The sequence below is a fragment of the Polypterus senegalus genome, chromosome 9 (genome assembly GCF_016835505.1).
Source record: "Polypterus senegalus isolate Bchr_013 chromosome 9, ASM1683550v1, whole genome shotgun sequence".
Taxonomy (NCBI): Eukaryota; Metazoa; Chordata; class Cladistia; order Polypteriformes; family Polypteridae; genus Polypterus; species Polypterus senegalus.
In genome coordinates, this window is record NC_053162.1 from 136,770,757 (window position 1) to 136,792,969 (window position 22,213).

Consider the following 22,213-nt stretch of genomic DNA (forward strand, 5'->3'; position numbering starts at 1 on the left):
ACTTATGCAAAATACTCTACTTATTTTGACTCTTCCCATCATTACCTAATGTTCAAACCCATCATTACCTAATGTCCATCACTTGACTGAAACTGCCATCATTACTTCATGCCCTGTGCAGGTGTCCAAAACTTATTCATCAATTAATTCCCACCAGTAAGTCAAATACTGTTCTCTCTCTCTCTCTCTCTGTCTCTGTCTCTCTCAAGACTTTATTGTTTCAACTTGTTCTAAACAAACAGTGAAAACAAATTAAGGAGGTACTGTGCATGTGCTTGCAGGGTAAAGGTTAGATCACCTTTAGCGTCTGAAGGTGGGACTCTAAAATAAATTACTGTCTCTGGTAATTGGGGGGCGAACAGAGAGAAAACCACCTTAGTCACTAATTATTAGCACACAACTTTACGAAATTAAATTTCAAACCAGTATAAGTTTGTTATTTGATTTATGATGATGTTCAAATTATATGCATATTTACAGTATAACTTGATTGACTTTATGTGTTGTTTTATCTGTTCTATATAAATATATACCACTACCTATGTTTTTCTCTAGTAGGAACTTTCTGATGCTTTGCATGTTTTGATAATGATGCACTTTTTATTTAAAACATGATTATTTGTTACATGGCAGGAAATATACAAAGATTTTGATGTTTCTTGCTGTACCCTTGAGAAGTGATTTCTTAATCTTCTGCATGATAACAAGGCCCAAATACACTACAAACACAGCTATGATCTACTTGTTGCAGAGTCTACAGATGACACATAACATTAATATCAGTATTCCATTAGATATCTCAGTGCCCAAGAATGTGAAAATAAGAAAAAGTAACCACAGTCCAAAGAAAGTTTAAAGAAGCTAAGAAAAGTGTTTAAAAGAATTACACCATGTTGTACCAAAGCAAATTGCTTTAGTTTTTTATTCAAATTTAGGCCATACAAAATAAGGGCTTGTTGTAATCAAGTAAGCTATTCTTGATACTATTAATTGTATTCATGATTATTTCTGTTTATTCTTATGGTTAGTGTTTTCACTAATAAGCAACTACCCAAATAGCTAGCTTAAAAAATATTTTTCTTGGGTTACCTTACACACGTCTGCACAGTAATGGCCAGTGATAACTCAAGAGTGAGAAAGTGAAACATTACAGGTGTGTTATTTTCAATCTGATGTTACTCAAAATTCAGAGAGAGAATAAATAAAATTTCACATTGCTATGCAACTGCTAACCTGACATTATCTCTGTCCACTCTTTAAAGAGAGCTAAGGGTTGTGATTTCTTATAGACAGACATAGGAGGCTTGTACTGTTGTGTTGGCTATGTCATTGTGCCTTTGGTAATTGTATTTCGGTTGGTGTGACATTGCGCTCTGGAGGCTGTTGACTTAATGTTCTTAAATGGCGGAATATTGAGTACATTTAAATGTACAAAATATGCAGAATATTTAAGTCCTCCAGCTCTAAAACTGTTCTTGAAAACACCTAATTGTAAAAAACATATAGGATTTTGCAAGGACAAAATAGGATGGGTTACATATGCCTCTAATAACTGTAAAATGGGACGCTCATAAACTCCTGTTTGACTTGGCCATGTGTATATGAACTGTTCAAATTAACAGCAGATGGTGCAACAGCATTATACTAAAACCTCATAGCAATTGTGCAAGCCTCATCCATAGTTATGATTGTAATAAATTGTTTAATGACTAAATAGACCATATGTTTACAGAATATGCATTCTAATTTATGCACTGAACACCAAACTGGCTTGCTACCAAGCAGTATTCAGCGGAGCTACCTACTTTAAAAAGCACCTCTGTGACTTGCATGGGAGGATGTTTATACTATGTGCTTCAAAGGTTTCATTGTGGGCTGCGCTAACCAGCACAACTTGCTAGATGATACTTGACTCTTCTGGGGATTTTTCTCTCCAGCCATCAAATGAAAATTCAAGCATGCAATATTTTAATCAAGGTTGCATACATACTTTAATGCACAGCTGGCAGAAATATGTAGGCTACTGTACTGTAATGGTAAATTTTGCTCCTGACTCGTGCTATTGTCTGGCTCTAGTACATTAAGAAAGAAAGAAAGCAGTTTAGAGAAATAGCTTATTTTGCGATGAAAATAAAAATGTATAGATCTCATAACCTTGAGCTCTCTCTTCCAAACTTTAAAAATGTGAGGAAATATTCATTACATTTTCTTAAGTCTGTCACTAATTTAGATACCCATGTACAGTGAAATTAATAGAAAAAATGATCTGGAGTTTGGAGTTGAGCACCCATTTTTTACATCGCATTCAAAAAGCCTTTGACAATGTCCCCATCACACTATTGCACAATTTCATGACAATATAGCCGAACATCTTTAATAGAAAGTAATTACTAACAACAATATCTGCTTTCATTCAGTATATTTTCAGTGATGGATAATTTGAATGAATCCCCTCAGTCATCTCAAGGAAGTGTCAGTCATCAGTTTTCATATTTATAGCCAGTAGTTTTGCTGGGTTACCTAACACTTTTAGCAGCTTGGTTCTTCCAGCTTCACACAAAAACTACTGTGTTTTGAAATACCTCCAACTCTAGCAGAAATTTGCCTTTTTTCCTACCATTTTCTCAATGAAAAATGTCTTATATATAAATATTTACGTATGGAAGTGTGTGTGTCTGTCTGTCCAGCCCAGAAGTGCGAAGCGGCTCGGAAGTACAAGGCCTATAGCCTTGAAGAAAGCGACTCTGTCACCAAACTGAAACCGCTGACAAAAGATAAACTTGCTTTGCCGCTAATACACAAACAAGGTGAGCACATTGGAGAAACAAAACTTCCAAGGAGAGAGAAGCGTGTTTAGCCGCTGATAGTCAAATGGAGGTGAGCACATCGCCAAAATGAAACTGCTGCGGAAAGAAAACATTGCTTAGCTGATAATGGACAACTGATGTGACTGATTAATTGAAGTACCAGAATCCATGGTTTCTAGCAGCCCAGGCTTTTTACAGCACAGGCTTACGCTGCTACTTCAAAAATAAACAACACTTGGACATTTTGACTCAGAAAAGGAAGGACTGTCAGTCAAACTCATAGAAACAATGTCATCATGTTTCTAAATTGACTCTGCAAACAAAGTGCAATCACATATTTTAGGAAAAATATCAAGTGATAGACTTGGCTCAAATCAATGACTTTAATACTGGTGTTCACAAGTAGAAATGTGTCCTTTTCTTCTAATCATGATCTGTGGAAAATCACTAGCATTTTAGAAAAGAATTTGTGACCAACATTTATTGGAAGAATGGGTCACAATGACACACAATGCAAAAAATATTTTTTTTTATACAAACTCTAACATTTCTTCAGTTGGCTGCTGACTTACCAGTCAATGGAACATAGCAAAGCTGAGGTTGGCCGATTTGTTTCACTTCACCATAGTGAATACTTTGAGCTGCAGTTTAAGCCTCTTCTAGGGCTACAGCTTGTTCTGATGATGTAGGGTTGCACTTGTAGATCAATGCCATCATTTCAGGATGCAGCACTCTTAAGAATTGCTCCAGTATAATAATGGCACATAATTCCTCCTTGGAGTAATTTTGTGGCAGTATGCATTTGTTAAAAATGTCTTGCAAGTTTGCTTATAGCTTCCTAGGGTTTTCCTCCTCTCTCAGTGTTAGTGAGTGAAAATGCAATATATATATGTCTGGAGTAATTTCAGATTTATACAAGACAGCCTGTTTCAAAGGGTCATAGTCATGAATTTCCTTAAAATCCATGGCCAAATAAGCAGCTCAAACCTTACTACTGATTAGGGTAGTTAAATGAAGAGACCACAACTCCTTTGGCCAAGCAGGGTGAAGCTTTGACTCATTATGTTCTCTGGAAATCAAGGTTTGTCCAAGTAAAGTAAAACCCTTCTGTTATAAGGAAGTCACCAAGGTCAAATGGTACAGTAGTGCAGGATAGTTTATTTGCCTATGTTTCTGATTCCAAAGTTATTGTTTCATTGTGATGTACTGAAGATCGAAGGAGTTTGAATTGGTGCTGCTGCTGGTGCTACTGTTTCTCTTTGTTCTGCAAATACTGTTTCTCTTGGATCTGTTGTACTGCCAGGACTTTTTGAAGAAGATAGCAAAGATGTTCTGATTTTGTTATTTGTTCAAAACTGCCCATTAGCTTTCTTGGGATAAAAACTGTTAAAAAAAAACTGCTTCTTGAAATGGCGTCTCATCAAGAGGAATCCATTATGAACTTATATGATTTGTCTCCATATTAGTGTTGCTGATGGAAACAGATTGGATTGCAGGATAATAGAATAACCTGAAGTTTTATGGTCAGAGAAAAATACTGAAATGCAATTCTGAAAGTCCATTGATTGTCACAGAATTGTTGAAAAACTATGCAAATGTGAATGAAAAAACAACAGCAATTTTCCTTTAAGCATCGACTTTTCAATTACCCTGCTATTATGGCCTTTTCTTCTGAGTCTAGAACATCCAACTACCCCAAATAAATATTCAGTATGTTAAACTGCTACAGTAAGTGGGTGGTACCACCACTTAACCTCTCAGGGGGTTTAGTATTTCATATCCTGTATTTAATCCTATATTTAATGTTCAAACTGAACATACAGGGGTTCTTTACATAATTATGCTGTATTAAATAAGTATAGAATAACCTGGAAGGTAAATTAATATTAAGAGCTATTCAAAAAGATTTCCATTCCACTATTGATTGTTGCAGGTGTAAGATATGGCCGGCTATGTACCCTGGCCAATACCTCCAGGCCGCCAGATGGAGCCCTCCTTGCAGCGTAGAGGTGCCCTACTGGATACCATGGGGGCCGCCAGGAGTCACTGCAGGAGGCCCAGGGACTATTTTCCCTACACTCCGGAAATACGTCCCACTCACATGGACAGAAGAAATGACGTGCTTCCGGGATGAAGAAAAAGAGAAGTTTTACCTGACCCGGAAGTGATAGAAAGTCACATGGACTGAGGGACAAACACTTCCTGGTCAAGGAGTATAAAGAACTATGGGAAATCCCAGACGGACGAGCTGAGTTGGGAGGCAGGGTGGCTAAGCGTCTGGGAGTGGAGGATTGTGATTAATTATTGTATTGTTTATTGAAGAATAGTGGAGTGGTGGTGCTTTGTGCACATTATTGATATAATAAATATCATTATTGGACTTTTACCTAGTGTCTGACGTGGTGTCTGAGGGTGCAAGGGTGCGAGAAAACCCTAATCTATTACACAGGATAATACCTCAGTGATTGTTATGGTTAGCTAATACTATATAAAGTGGATCACTTTGTGTGAAATGGTGATCTTAAATAAGTGTAAATGGATGCAACCTGGAATGAGGAAATGAGATATTTCCATCTGTACGCTTTTATATTCCATATAGTAGTAATAATAGTAGTATTGCCAATTTTAAAACTGAAAAATTGTTTACTTGTTCCATTAATGTTTAATTTTTAAGTTTGAGAAGTATTTCTATAATTTGTTAGTTATTATATAGTTCTCTTCATTTCAGTGGGACAGAGCATATAAACACATGCATATCTTATTGCTAAAATAGGAAATAAATATTTTTTTGTCTGAGGTAAATAACCCGTTTGTCATAAACTATTCTGCAGAGCAGTTTGCCTCTCCCAAGACACTTTGGTGTCCATCTTATATGCAAAGGTTCAAATCAATATGTTTTATAGTGCTGATATTATAGTTCTGAAAGTCATAAAAATATTTCTAGCACTGTTTATTTGTATATATTTTTTATCTGTACCTCTTTTTTAGTTTCCTCATCTTCAACATTTAAATCACAACAGTAATATTTAGTAGATGGTAAATTTCATTTTGTTTTGCAGATCCAATTTCAATGGCAGTTGCTCTAGATGATTACTTCCCTTCAGACTGTCGTTTTATTCCTATCCAGAAGGGTCAGATTATTTATGTGTTCTCCAAACTCAAGGGCCGTGGACGTCTGTTCTGGGCTGGCAGCGTGAGTAACAGACTGTTTTGATTTGTTTAGGCTTACAGAAGTTTATTGTGACCCTTCTCCCTCCAGAAAAAGAATATACTGTCACTTGAAACAATCTTGCAATGTCATTATTCATTTTCAGGGAAATTGTATTTTTCTGTCTCTGTTAGGATTTCCTTGCTTTGATTAGTGTGGTTGAGTCTTTATGATCAAAAAGTGAGGACAAATAGATGGCCTTTCTTTCTAAGTTTTATGAAAAAACAATCATGTGAGTAACCTTTGTTTGGTATATGAAGAAGCCCAACTGGGACAGTATGTGACAAACCTATTCTGATTTTAACTGGCATTTGTACCACAGTCATAACCTAATTCTTTCTTGTGCCTGCCAACTTAATAAAACCTAAAGTCAGCATTAATAAAATAAATAAATAAAAAACTGTGAAATATTGAACCCTTCAAAGACTTTATATGGCCAGGGTGAGCAACAAATTTTAAACTTAGAGGTAAACTTAAGAATTTAAGTTAACCTTGCTTGTTCCTAGTGAATCTCCTAAGGAGCACAAAATATACCAAAGTACTGTAACAAAATAAAAAGAAACACTGCTGAAAATTGCCAATGAAACCTGTATGGTCAAGCAAAACAAAAATACAAATGAACTAAGAGACATAAAAAAAATTATGTAGTTTGGTATACAAACAATAAATCAAAAGAAGTGATGATCTTACAAGACCCCCTTAACTAAGCGCCTTAAGTAACTGAGCATGGGAAAGGCACTATATAAATAAAATGTATTATTATTATTATTATTATTATTATTATTATTATTATTATTAACTAGAGGGCAAAATGACTGCTTTGACTTTGCACACTGGGCTCCATAATCACATCCAATGTCACAGACAATTTAGGTGACAGATATCAATAAAGGGTCTACTTTATAACTATATCTCTTTGTTAAAATGTACAGTTTGTATACTTATAAATAGACAGAGAGAGAAAAAGTGAAGATAGAGGACACTCAAGGAGATGCCAAGGAATACAGAAAAATGTTTTATGGACAAAATAACATAGATAAAGAAAGGGAGTTCTTTATAATGGAACTGAGAGGAGTAATTCCACTTTAGAAAAAAGAAGTTTCTAACAGGTGGGGCGACTGGTCCATTTGGAGTCAAGAGTGATTTGTGGCAGACAGATACCAGCAAGAGTGAAAGGGAAAGTCTACAAGATGCTAGTAAGACCAGCTATGTTATATGGATTGGAGACGGTGGCCCTGACCAAAAAACAGGAGACAGAGTTGGAGGTGGCAGAGTTAAAGATGTTAAGATTAGCATTGGATATGATGAGGATGGACAGGATTAGAAATGAGTACATTAGAGGGTCAGCTCAGGTTGGACAGTTTGGAGACAAAGTCAGAGAGGTGAGATTATGTTGGTTTGGACATGTGCAGAGGAGAGATGCTGAGTATATTGGGAAAAGGATGTAAAGTATAGAGCTGCCAGGTAAGAGGAAAAAAGGAAGGCCTAAGAGAAGGTTTAGGGATGCGGTGAAAGAGGACATGCAGGTGGTGGGTGTAACAGAGCAAGATGCAGAGGACTGGAAGATATGGAAAATGTTGATCTGCTGTGATGACCCCAATGGGAGCAGCCAAAAAAGAGACAAAGAAGAGCAAGAAGTGTGTGTGTTTATGAATGTATGTATGCTGTGATGCCCAAGGGCGTGTGCAGCAGCCCTAACCCCAACACAAACAGGCATGACACCAATTGCCACACAGCACACGGTTTATTGATCCTGTTGAATTCACAGCACATAATCACAAACAGAGCCCAACACAGTCCCTTTTGCCGCCAGTCCTTCCACCTCCACTCCTCCACAGGCTTTGTCCTCTTTCTCCCGACTCTGGCCATAGACTTCTGGCAAGTGGCCCCTTTTTATACATTTCCCGGAAGGACTCCAGGTGCTCAATGTGCTTCTTCTGGCAGCACTCCAAGGGGCCCTCTGGTGGTGGCCATGGGCCACAGCAGGGTTGAGCTTCAATGCTCACAACTCGTGGCCCCACTGTGAGCCAAAGGGACTACTCTCTGTCTGTTCAGGGGTGAAATGGCCTGACAAATATTGTCTCCCCTGGTCCTTCCATGCCATCCGCCACATGTATGTATGTATGAATGTATGTATTTATTTAAAGAGCTTCTGTAAAAAGCCAGATTTCCCCCAGGGACAATTAAAGTTACTATCTATCTATCTATCTATCTATCTATCTATCTATCTATCTATCTATCTATCTATCTATCTATCTGTCTTTCTGTCTGCTTATCATTCATAATGTTATGTGAATATAGATAGTAAATCTTGATTTTATGTTACTTTTTAACTTAGTGCATTATGAATTTTGCAATAGATTTGCTTGCTCAATATTTTTATATCTTAATTTGTTGATTTTGCCTGTCTTTAATTTTTTTTTTTGTATGTACACCATTCATATGTACAGTAGTTTAGTACTGTATCTTTTCTGTGTTGCTTGCCATGCCGCATTTCTCCAGTTTGTGTCACTGTTGTTCCACTTTACTCCTGCAGGTCCAAGGAAACTATTACAGTGAGCAGGAGGCTCGCATTGGATTTTTCCCAAGCAGCATAGTGGAAGAGACTCAGCTGCTGCTGCCAGGAACTGTTGAAGTCCCAACTGATGTAAGAAACTCAAAAAGTTTTTGAAGTTGTGTCTCTGTGTGGACAAATTAGCAGTAGTTTTAGCAAAGTTTCTAGTCTTTCATGTTATATCATGTAATACTCTTAGGATTTGCTCAAGTCACATATCATAGGTAAAAACTTCTGGCAACTAAGCTACTTTCCAATGAAATAACTCTCACTCTCCATCCTGGGTATGATGTTAACCTGCAACCTGAAACCCTCCAGCTTTCAGGAAAAACTCAGAAGTTGGTGGCAGGATTGGCACTCCAAAATAAATAAATAAATAAATAAACCTTACACTGTTCCATTCAAACTAGTGTGGTGCTGAGGTGTCACCTGCTGCACCACCGCACTCGGGTCCTAATTTGGGATCCTGAAGTGGATTGTTGTGTGGTGGGTGCGGCAATGTGCTGTATCAGCGCATGTTCCCAACCTAATACTTAGACTAAGTATCATCAAGTAAGTGAAATCCTACTCAATTAAAAGAGTGTTGGCTTGCTAATTGTTATGTTGTTTTCATATAAATATTACTGTAAATGTCAATCATAGGAGTAGATATATTCGTGCATTATTTTATGCAAACTTTATTTCAATTTTATGCAACTTCAGGCAGGGCGCCAACCCACACCAAGCACAATTTAGAATCACCTTTGGACTGTGTGAGGAAACTGGAGCAAACCCACGGGGAGAACATGCAAACTCCATGCAGGGAGGACCCAGGAAGCGAACCCGGGTCTCCTAACTGCAAGGCAGCAGCGCTACCACTGCACCACCCTGGCGCCTTTTATGCCCCTTGCATTCTAAAAAAGTTGAAATATGGCACCAAAAATACCTGATGAATTGACTGTTAGAGCAAAATTTTAGATTAATGGCAACAATTGATAATAAACATGAGTGAGGCCAGTACTGTAGTTGTATTTTCCACTCAAAATTTACAACCTGAATAACTGTGGACCAAAACTGCAAAGTGTGAATGGAGAATAAATTTTTATAATGAAGGAAATGCCTACTACAAAACTCTTTTTACTGATATCTCAGTATTTTAAAGAGGACCACCACAACATCATGCACACATAAGCATGCATCGTGCACGTGTAAAGTCCCACAACAAGGTTCAGTATTGCAATAACCAAACATTACCAAATGAATCCTTAAAAACATAGTTTTTTTCTAAATGTTTAAATACATTTCCAGAAACTGTGGCTGAATTTCTCAAAAAACAAACTGAAAAGAATTAACTACGTTGTCAAAATTCCTCAAATCTCTTGCAAAATACAACACAGCACCCAAAACCATGTCTTCTCTTCTCAGAACTGATTCCTTCCACCAAAACACTGCACACAGCTATTATATGTTTATGTCTTACAGAGCATCAAATAAACACTGATGTGATAAATTCAAAACTCAAATAGCTTCATGGGGTCATATTACATATTCAAGTGCATATGATGAAGTGTTGATGAAGTGTAGATTTTTTTTGTCCCAAAATAGCAATTACAGTAGTGCATGTGTATGACACAAATGTTACCTAATTACATGGTATGTAGTGTAGAAAGGCGCTATATAGCGCCTGACCCGGCACAGACCACGCAGAGGCACGTGTATAAAACACACAGGCTTTATTTTCTTTTCTTCAGCCATGGGGCACGTCTTCCCCGTGTCCCACAGGCCCAACACAGTTCCCAAAGCACAAGATACAGCACAAACAACCCTTCCTGGCACCACCACTCCTCCCAGGCAACCTCGTCCTCTTCCTCCCGATTCTGGCCATGAATGGAGGAAGGTTGCCTGCTTTATAGCCCACCCAGAAGTGCTCCAGGTGCCTGACCAGCTGGTCTTAATTGCACCTCCAGGTGGGGCTGGTAAGTCGGCCATTGTGGCGGCTGGCTCTCCGCAGCACCCCCTAGTGGCCACCCCATCTCCCAACCGGGCTGTGGTGGACTCCATGTCCCATGGAGCCACTGGGGAGACTGAGGAAGGACCCATGGCCAGGGAGGCTGCCCCTGGGTGCCCCGGGGGAGGCATTGCACTGTCCATGGTGGCTCCCCCGGGACGTATGCAGCAGAGGCGTCCCGGCCGGGCATGGGACCCAGCTGTCCGTCACAGTAGCAAAACTAAATAATTACACCTATGTAATGTAAGTACAATAAATAATACTACAAAGAAAATCAGTGCACAGATACAAAAAGGTAACAAATGAAATATTTTTTCATTACAGCAATTGACAAAAACAATTGCAAAATACAATGAAACAGATCAATCTGCATTGAGCCTCCGATCTTGGTCAGGACAGAGGACATCATCCACATCATCTATGATGTTCACCCTAGCCAACCAACAGGAGAAAATGCACTTGGTATGGTGGATCCATCCTTGGCATTTATCTGTGTACATGTCATCAAATGTCTCCTCCATTGCCTGTTGTACTACCACACGCTTGTGGGGTCTGCGTTAATACACTTTACACTCCTATGCTGAAAAGAATTTCAGTATTGGATTTAGAAAAGGGGAATATGATGGAAGGCATAACATACAAAATGTGGGTTGTTGTTGAACCAATTGTGGACCAGAGCAGTAGAAACTTACATTATCCCAAATGACAATGAAGGTGGCTGCTCTGGTTTCTTTTCCTGTGGGAGGATAAGGATATTTTTGAGTTTGTCAAGGAATGTTAGCAAATGGGGAATGTTAAAGGAAACTAGTTGTGCAGGTTGATGTATGACCTCATGCTGACTAATAGCGGCACACATGATGATATTTCTGCCATGCTGCCCAAGGACACTGACACCTGGTCTTCTGCATGTTAAACCCTCCCATTTCAATGAATATACAGTGAACCCCCATGAAGTTGTGGTTCAGAGTTCACGGCCTCAGTCATTCACAGATTTTTCTTTAGAACCTAACTAATAATTGTTAGCGGAAATATCCTTCCGCAATTTTTATGGCTTTTTGCGTGGCAATACTGTACTGTAGAGAGAGCAGGAAACAACTGTAGAGAAAACCGCAGCTTGGGATGAAGAAAGTAGCCAATAGAATTTGAAACTGCAACTCCCAGCAATCCCTGCAGTGGCTCTGATTGGTCTTCTCCTGAAGGTGCTGGGGCTGTTGAGGTCAAAGGATGTCAGCGCAGCTTTTAAAAAGGGGGCCGGTGACCAAAAAAAATTTGTGTTTCAAGTTCTTGTCTGTCTGCCTTCTGCTGGGTTACCTGAATGTATTCATTTTGTCCTGGATCGTTTTGTGCGTCTGGATTGTCTGCCGTCTGCCTGTGTACGTGAGGACTGTAAGTGGATTCATGGTCATCCTGCAAAGAAAGGAGTGCTCCTGAACCTGTCCACCTGTCTTCACCATTTCAGGAATTAGTGGTAGGACTATCTGTACATTCCCATTCAGCGTGCAGATCTCTGGACTATCTATTTTCATCATTACATTTCATCTGTTGCCGTTTTTCATTAACTTTTTCATGATTTACTATGTGTGTTTTGTTTGTGCTTTGTTGTATTTAAGGTGTAATCGCCATAAGGGGAACAGGGGTGGTATCGTTGTTTTCTTATTTAATTTGTTTTCATTACATTCTTTATTTTCTGTTCAATTACCAGTTTGCTTTGTTTTTGTCTCTGTTTGTGAGTGCGTGCAGGGCGGGTCAAGGCTGGGTGCGTCCCTGGAATCTCCATCCTAAAAATAAATAAATCACCGTCTTCTCGACAGTGTGAATCATGGTGGCAGCCCCTTGTGAGCAGGGGGGCTGAACGCACCCCTAGAAGACACAGACGCTCCTCAAAACCCCCTCTTAAAAAACGCTGATAGACTACCTTCACATTGCTCCCTTACTTGGTGGGCTTACTTGCGGCTGCTCTGTCGCGTGATATGCTTCTCACGCGACACTACACTTACTTAAAAGCCTGAACAGCACCTGTCCTTTTTGGCTGATTGCTTTGTTTCTCTCTCCTCCCCCAGACATTCTCTGCTCCTGTTGGGGTTGTGCTCCCCTATGATGTTTGTCTATTGTTTAATCGATAACTAACTGCATACTGAGCTCCTTTCACTTCTAAAAGAGACATGTTTGTTTGAAGTGTTTGAATAAAGTTTCTGTCTCTACAATCTCCTGTGTTTCTGTGCAATTCTGTCACTCAAGCGTGACACCTTGCAGTACTGCAGCCTAACTGTCCCTGGGATTCAGCCGCAGCACTAGACGAGCCTGCAAGCATCAGTGCTTACCTCTGTGTGCTTGCGTGCAGCCGGTTCAAGCGCAGTTGGCTCAGTGATTTACTGAGTTTCATCCATGGCATCAGTTGCACTTTGTACATATTGTTCCAGTAGTTTTTTTAAATAGTTTTTACCGTTCATGAGCAGTGTGTAAAATGATCAGTTTTGCAGTAATTGTGATGCTCTTTGCATGAAAAAAAATGTGTTCCATTAAAATTTCATTTTTTCTTTGTGAATTGTGACATTTACGTAGAGTGCAGCAAAAAAGTATTTGGCGTCCAGGGATGCATTAACCCCCAAGTATGTGGCAGTTTAAGGGTTAAAGCCCCAAGATGCCACCGAAATGAGCTGCACCGTCTAAGGCTTCTGGCAATGAAAACGCGCTTGCATGAATTACAGTACATATAGCGGTAACATCTGTATTTTACATTCTAGAACTGCGGGAGACATAGCAGTACATTATACAAGTTTACCTTTACATTCTTTATTTTTAGGCAATGTATTAAGCTGAGTTTGAAATTAAATGAAAGTGTTTTGATGGCATATTTAGGGTTTAAACTATGAAAATAGACATTTTTTAACTACATCCAAAATTCACGGTTTTTCACTATTCACGGGTGCTCTAAGAACATAACCCCCGCGAATTTTGGGGGTGTACTGTATTCATAGGGGGCAGCACTGCCATCAAGTTCAAGCACTCTCTGAAAAAGGAACAATGAGCATATCAGACAAAAGGCCTACATACAGAAACACTGAGGTACACAGTGACATGTCTATACAGAGTACTGAGAAGTTGCTGTACTCACATGCACACAATGGTATCATTGCACCTTCACTCTGTCAGAGTTGTGCTAAATGGAACACGACATACCTTTTTCATCCTCAGCTGGTGTTGATTCAAGACAAGGTCGATTGTGGACAGGCTGACCTGGTCAATTTTTGTGAAATGGACATTGTCTTCCAGGACTCTGTCTCTGATTTCATTCAGGGTGATAACATTATTTTCCAAAAACCATGTTTTTTATGTCTGTGAATTTCTGGCCTCTGCTACCTCTTGCTGCCCATCTTTCTGTTCTGTGAAAATCATATACACACATTACAGGATACACATTTTACTATATAGCTGCATAAATTTAAGACAAAACATTACACTATAGGGTTCACTTCTTTGAGCACTGTAGATACCCACAGAAACCATAAAGTTATGGTACTCTGTAATTACTGTAGTTACTTACCTATTCTCTTATCTAAAGGCCCGGATAACTGAAGCTACTGTGAAGCGACTCAAATTCAGATGGACTCTCTGCCCAACTTCAGTCATGGTTAGGAGAGGGAGAGGTTAGGAGCATGCACTGATTCAGTGCATTGCTGCACCCACCACACGACAAACCAACTCAGGATCCAGATTCGGACCCAAGTGCAGCCATGCAATGGGTGACACCTCAGCACCACACTAGTTCAGAATGAGTGGAACAGTGTGAGGTTTTTGTATGGTGGCTGGAGTGCCAATTCTGCCACCAACCCCCAAGTTTTTCCCTGCAGGTTGGAGGGCCTACATGCAGGGCTGGATGCAGATTAACTTCATACCCAGGACAGAGCAATTGCAGGTTAAGGGCTTTGCTCAAGGGCCCAGCAGAACAGAGTCCTTTTTTGGCATTTACGGGATTTGAACCGGCATCCTTCCGAGTGCCAGTGCAGATCCCTAGCGTCAGAGCCACCACTCCGACCAGTCATGGTTAAGTCATGATTAATTACATGGTCCACCAAAGTTGCATGTATTTCATTGGAAATATCGGCTCACCTTTGCTTTCCTCTTCCTGCTCCTTGGCCTGGATGGCCTCCTCTCACTCTCATTATCACTCTCACTCTCACTCTTCCTCTGTGTTCTGGCCTAACACCTAACACCTGTTTGTATGTCACTTGAATGTTCTTTTATATTCTGACATATGATTGAACTGTTCTTTCAAATGAGTTTGCAGAAGTGCAACATGAGTGAGACTAATTGGTAATCAGAGTGTTGCAATTTGAAGGCCAGTGTTTCTAGGTGAATGAAGTGTGCTAAACGATGCAAACTGTGTTAATTTAGAATTATATGTGAGTGAGATGAATGTAAGTTAGAATTTAGCAGTTTGGAATCATGTTGTTAATACATGAGCTTCACATTTTCAGAATTGTGTGCAAAGTTTAATTTGCTTGTGTATATAAAATGGGGAAACACTGTAAAATAAATAAACAAAAGTAGTAAAAGTGCTACAATCCAGTGCTCAAATACTGAATTTACTGTAATACAAATAGGCTAAATGTACACTGCTAAGGGTATGCCAACACCCTGTGTGGCTATTATAACCTTCCACTCCTAAAACACAAATTAACATGCCTAAATTCACCATCCGAACCCAAGCATGGTGACTAAAACAACCTTCTAATTAAAATATCCATATATATAATTCACTAAGGCAAGACACCCATGGAAAGGCAAGACAACCATGAAAAGCACGCCGGAAGGGGCGTTGATTCACTAAACGCCAACAAGTGAGACACCTTTGGCGCACGCAGGAAGGAGCCACGCCCACCAACTCCAAGACCATTGGATACGACGACAACTCGCAGGGCCACGCCCACCAACTCGGATGCGATGACACAGAAAAAATGGCGTCATTTATATTCGTCTGTCGTAGAGGCCACATGCAGTGCAGGTCAGGATAATGTCATGTGCATGTCATGCACCTCCGAGCTACGTTGACTGTTCATAGAGGCATGTTTCTCGCGGAGGTGAATCGCCATATGCAGCGTGTGAAACGGTTTGCGAGGGGTATCCCATGGGATCCTTAAAACAATCCTTTACAACTGAGGTTAAAGCACAATGAAATAAGCAGTCTTTATAAACCGACTTTTCGGTTACGACGCACGACCGCATGCACCATAGCAAACTGTTTTACATGCTACATACAGCTATTTGCATCTGCGACAAACATGCGTCTTCTTAGATGCTCCTGCAGGAACACGGAAGACGTTTTCCTGCCCACCAACACTCCTTTTTCACCGGCCAGCGTCTACCCTCGCTCTCTAGGCATTCACACTGCCTGCCCATTTGCCCAGACGCAAAAACTCACCGACCACCCAGTTAGTCCCTTTCGTCTGTGGTAAAAGTCCACATGCACGTCTGAGCCACGCGGCGTTTGTTATGCCGCGGGTTTACTATTGTGTTGTATTTTGCTCTCTCCAGAGTTCCATCTTTTCATTCACTTACTGTTGTATTCTCACACCAACCCGTTTTAGACAACCGAGTCTTTCCAGAAGTGTTTAGCATTCAATACATAATTATGCTTGAGATTGAGCGTGTGTCTACCCAGCGCAGAGAGGCGAGGGTAAGCCGTTGAACCCCATTTGGGCTGCAAGCCGTGGAATTCCCACTAAGTTTGACTCATTATGTCCCTACCCTTTGTGCACACCCCCCTCCTACTGTCGTCGGGTATCTTGGTGGATTATATATAGAAATGCAGCCAAAACCGAGGGGTATCCCATGGGGTCCTTAAAACATTCCTTTACAACTGAGGTTAAAACACAATGAAGTAAGCAGTCTTTAAAAAACGAGTTTTCGGTTACGACGCACGACCACGTGCACCATGGCAAGCTGTTTTACATGCTACATACAGCAATTCGCATCCGCGACAAACATGCGTCTTCTTAGATGCTCCTGCACTTTGTTCACTCCCACCTCGCTACTACCGTGGTCGGGTGTCTTGGTGAATTATATATAGAAAGGCAGCCAAACCCGCACAGAGCAATGAAATAGTCTAGAGTTCCATCTTTTTATTCACTTTCTGTTGTATCCTCAAACCCTCCCTTTTTAGACAACTGTGTCTTTCCAGAAGTGTTCAACCATCAATAAATAATTATGCGGCGTTTGTTATGCCGCGGGTTCACTATTGTGTTGTATTTTGCTCTCTCCAGAGTTCCATCTTTTCATTCGCTTACTGTTGTATTCTCACACCAACCCGTTTTAGACAACCGTGTCTTTCCAAAAGTGTTTAGCATTCAATAAATAATTATGCATGACATTGAGCGTGTGTCTACCCAGCGTGGGTAAACTGTTGAACCCAATTCGGGCTGCAAACCGTGGAATCCCCACTAAGTGCGACTCATACGCTCCCACTGGTTGCATCCCAACTCTTTGTACACACCCCCCTCCCACCTCGCTACTACCGTGGTCTTGGTGGATTATATATAGGAAAGCAGCCAAAACCGCACAGAGCAATGAAAAGTCTACGTCAGTCACAGGTACATCTGGACTGTGTAAAGATGACAACTCAAGTGACGAGTTGGAGGTGGGCACATGAGCGGGCAGTGCATATTGAACAAGAAATCAGCAGACTAGCATGATGGACGGAGCTGAATGGACGTCCTTCTCCTCTCCTCCCGTTCCAAACTCCGCACTGTGCACCCCCATCCCTCCCTCTGATAGATAGATAGATAGATAGATAGATAGATAGATAGATAGATAGATAGATACTTTATTAATCCCAAGGGGAAATTCACATAATCCAGCAGCAGTATACTGATACAAAGAAACAATATTAAATTAAATAGTAATAAAAATGAAAAAAAAAATGAAAAAAATTAAAATAAAATTAATGTTAGCATTTACTCCCCCGGGTGGAATTGAAGAGTCGCATAGTGTGGGGGAGGAACGATCTCCTCAGTCTGTCAGTGGAGCAGGACAGTGACAAAAGTCTGTCACTGAAGCTACTCCTCTGTCTGGAGATGACACTGTTAAGTGGATGCAGTGGATTCTTCATGATTGACAGGAGTTTGCTTAGTGCCCGTCGCTCTGCCACAGATGTTAAACTGTCCAACTTTAATCCTACAATAGAGCCTGCCTTCTTAACAAGTTTGTCCAGGCGTGAGGCGTCTTTCATCTTTATGCTGCCACCCCAGCACACCACCGCGTAGAAGAGGGCACTCGCCACAACCGTCTGGTAGAACATCTGCAGCATCTTACTGCAGATGTTGAAGGATGCCAACCTTCTCAGAAAGTATAGTCTGCTCTGACCTTTCTTACATAGAGCATCAGTATTGGCAGTCTAGTCCAATTTGTCGTCCAGCTGCACTCCCAGATATTTAAAGGTCTGCACCCTCTGCACACAGTCTCCTCTGATGATCACAGGGTCCATGAGGGGCCTGGGCCTCCTAAAATCCACCACCAGCTCCTTGGTCTTGCTGGTGTTAAGGTGTAAGTGGTTTGAGTCGCACCATTTAACAAAGTCTTTGATTAACTTTCTGTACTCCTCCTCCTGCCCACCCTGATGCAGCCCACAATAGCAGTGTCATCAGCGAACTTTTGCACGTGGCAGGACTCGAGTCATATTGGAAGTCTGATGTATATAGATTGAACAGGACCGGAGAAAGTACAGTCCCCTCGCGCCCTGTATTGCTGAACACAATGTCAGACCTGCAGTTCCCAAGACGCACATATTGAGGTCTGTCTGTAAGATAGTCCACAATCCATGCCACCAGGTGTGAGTCTACTCCCATCTCAGTCAGCTTGTCTCTAAGGAGCAGAGGTTGGATGGTGTTGAAGGCGCTAGAGAAGTCCAAAACATAATTCTTACAGCACCACTGCCTCTGTCCAGGTGGGAGAGGGATCGTGTAGCATATAGATGATGGCATCCTCCGCTCCCACCTTCTCCTGGTATGCGAACTGCAGAGGGTCGAGGGCTGACGGACCTGTGGCCTCAGGTGGTGAAGCAGCAGCCGTCCATGGTCTTCATCAGATGTGACGTCAGAGCAACAGGCCGGAAGTCATTCAGCTCACTAGGACGTGATACCTTTGGGACAGGGTGATACAAGATGTTTTCCAAAGCCTTGGGACTCTCCCTGTTCCAGGCTCAGGTTGAAGATGCTGTAGAGGACTCCCCAGTTCCAACGCACAGGCCTTCAGCAGTCGTGGCGATACACCATCTGGACCCGCTGCTTTGCTGGCACAAAGTCTTTTCAGCTCTCTGCTCACCTGGGCTGCTGTAATTGTGGGTGGGGATGTCTCACCTATGCTGGTATCAGCAGAAGGATGGTTGGAGGATGCAGTACTCGAGGTGAGAGTGGGTTACTGTGATCAAACCTATTAAAGAAGTTGTTCATTTGGTTTGCTCTCTCCACGTCTGTCTCATGGTGGCACCCGCTCGAGCTGCAGCCAGTGATAATCTTCATCCCATCCCACACTTCCTTCATGCTGTTGTTCTGCAACTTCTGCTCCAGCTTTCTCCTGTACTGCTCTTTCGCGCCCTGAGCTGGACTCGAGTTCCTTCTGCATGCACTTGAGCTCATGCTGATCACCACCTTTAAAAGTCCTTTTCTTCTGGTTCAAAAGGCCCTTGATGTCACTTGTAACCCATGGCTTGTTGTTAGCATAGCAGCATACTGTTCTTACTGGAACTACAATGTCCATACAGAAGTTGATGTAATCAGTTGTGCATTCAACAGCCTCTTCAATGTTCTCACTATGTGACCCAAGCAATATATCCCAGTCTGTAGTTCCAAAGCAGTCTCTCAGAGCCTGCTCTGCCTCAGGGGACCACTTCCTGAATGAGCGTGTAGTTGTAGGTAGCGCCCTCACTCTTGGTTTGTATTGAGGCTGAAGCAGAACCAGGTTATGATCTGCTTTCCCAAGCGCAGGCAGCGGGGTGGCGCTGTATGCGTCTTTAACGTTTGCATACAGTAGGTCGATAGTCCTGTTTCCCGAGTGTTACAATCCACATACTGGGAGAAGGCAGGTAATGTTTTGTCCAGCATTACATGTTTAAAGTCTCCAGCGATTAGCACAAGTGCCTCAGGGTTCCTGTTTGTAACTTAGCAACTGCGGAATGGATGATGTCACTCGCCATCTCCGCGTTAAGCGAGGGGATGTAAACAATAACAGCAATCACGTGTCCAAACTCCCTGGGCAAGTAATAGGGGCGCGGACTTACGGCCAACAGTTCGATGTCCCTGCAGCAAGTGGAGGTTTTAACGTTTTTAACATGTCCTGAGTTGCAGAGAGCGAGTCCTCCTCCTTTCTTCTTTCTGCAGGTACTTGCGTCTCTGTCCACTCTAACTGTGCTAAACCCAGGTAGCTCCACGTTAGCATCTGGGATGGTAGACGTTAGCCACGTTTCACTAAAACACAGCAAGCTGCATTCTCTGTAGGTTCTGACATTTTTCACCAGCACAGCCAGTTCGTCAATCTTATTTGGTAGTGAGTTTACATTTCCCAGGATCACAGAAGGCACCGACGTTTTATAACGCCATTTTCTCTCAAGTTGTCTCGATTTAATCTTATCTTTTATCTTTGCCGGCTCGGCTGCCCCGATATCATCTTCTTACCTCGCCAGGTAAATAAGGAACCACACCGGCATAAGCATTTCTTCTCAGTGCTTTAAGCTGACTACTTGCATAGGCGATTCTCGGAGTGTAAAAATCCATGTCAAATAGTAAAATAGTAAAACAGTAAAAAGTGTCCAGGGAGCAATTACACATAAAAGAAAGTGGTAGAAGTGATCAGTGAAATAGAGAAAAATAGAGATAAAAAGGTAAAAAGATAAAGTCATATACGGAGCTGCTGGAACGGCTGCCACTCGGATGCGGCGCCGGAAATAATTCCCTGGCAGGAGAAGGCGCGAGGACGGTCCGCCAGTTTTCAGTCATGGACGATTGTGTGTTGGTTTGTTCCGTGCATTGTTACAATGTTGCTTTTCTTTCTGATTTATTACATTACCGATTTTTCAAATGTTAATTTTCTCTCTGTGCTTAAAAATCATTAAAAACCGGCCTGAGTATGCGGCATATGGTATGCCGCGGGATGGCTAGTATTATTAATTTCACTGAAAGCATGCATTATTCATGAATGGCATCAGGAGGCACATGTCTCCCATGTGTGAAATACAACAGGATGTTATGATGTATTCTACAGGATTATATAGTATGTATTGTGTACATGTACGCAACTCAAAAGCAGTGCTCCAATTGCAATGAAACCTTCCATACAGACAATAAGAGACGTGAGGAAGAAATTATTCCAATGAACAATTCTAATGATCCACAATAAGACAGATTTACATAGGAATCTGTTTAACAAGCTCCTTTGGTACAAAACTTTTGCTGTCTTTTTCTTAACTTGAAAAATCTGTGTTTCTCTGTTTGATCATCCATTCCCTTTTTTTCAGATTTCATAAAAACATATATATTTTTTTACTTTTGGGTAGGAAATGCACAGAGGTACCACCATGACAGTATGTGCAGTGTAAGTTTAAGTAAAATATTATTGCACAGATATTTCACGGCATATCTCTTTCTTCTACCTTACAGAAGTGGGACTTCTACTGTCAGTGAAAAGATAACCAGGTGGACAACTGCAGCAGCTTCTTAATCTAGGAGAGATGGAGGAGCAGCAGGAATATGTCACTTTGTTACATCGACAACCCTGCATTTTCGAGGTTCACTAATACACAGCTTAACCTGCTACTCAGTTCAATACTCTCTGCTTGAAATACTAGTCTGTTTAATTGTTAGGCTGAATAAAAATTAAAACAGCATAGTCATGATCTGTTTTGTTTTACCATGTACAACATGCACATGAGTTCTTAAAATTAGAGATATAGCAACTTGTTTTACTAAAGAACATTTTAAAACAGGCCACCTCTTTATTTCTTTCATTTATTCCACATAAAGTAGTGCATTAACTTGCTCTTATGCAGTTCTTCCTTGCATACTGCAGATAATTGCTCATCAGGATTTTTTATTTTCCATGCAAACTCTCTGATGCCCCGCAGGTCAGGTGATTTTACTGGCAGGCAGGGTATAAAACCAGTGAAACTGCTAAAGTTTTATGGAACAGTTGACTTATTTAAGTCACTCTGCTCTGCTCTTTCTAACCTATCAGAGGAGATATTCAGTTCAGGGTGTTGTATCAAATAACAGAATAATTAAAGACAAGTGGGAAGTTTTAATCAATCACCTAAAGTAAGTAATGTGTATCTGAAACAGCTGATGGGAAGACACGTCATACGGGATGTAGGGCGATTAGTTACTCCTCCGTCTCCAAAATCATCTCAGTATCATAAAATACATGACTTTGAGCAGTTAAAATGGTTAGTTGGGGAGTGGTTGGTTGAGCCTAATGTCAAGCAGACTCAATATTATAATATGCACTGGCAGGTAGTTAAATACTCTGAAGGGGAATGAGTTTGGCCGAGAATCCATCACCTCTCCAGGGCATCATCCAAATTCAATGTCTTGGATCAGCTAACATAATAAAATAGATAGGACCAGTTAATTATTAGATAAAATTACACTCAAAGAAAATGTTTAAAGCAT

General features: G+C 41.0%; 1 protein-coding gene across 1 annotated transcript in view; it reads left to right on the forward strand.

Annotated features, from left to right (window-relative positions):
- The window catches only part of mia (MIA SH3 domain containing), a 38,910-nt gene extending 17,378 nt beyond the window's left edge, over window positions 1–21,532 (forward strand). Inside the window, exons 2-4 of the mRNA XM_039763963.1 lie at window positions 5,867–6,000; window positions 8,552–8,662; window positions 21,206–21,532. Of these exons, the coding sequence (XP_039619897.1) occupies window positions 5,867–6,000; window positions 8,552–8,662; window positions 21,206–21,229 (269 nt within the window). The 3' untranslated portion in view covers window positions 21,230–21,532. The remainder of the gene's footprint in view (window positions 1–5,866; window positions 6,001–8,551; window positions 8,663–21,205) is intronic.
- Window positions 21,533–22,213: the final 681 nt, after the last annotated feature.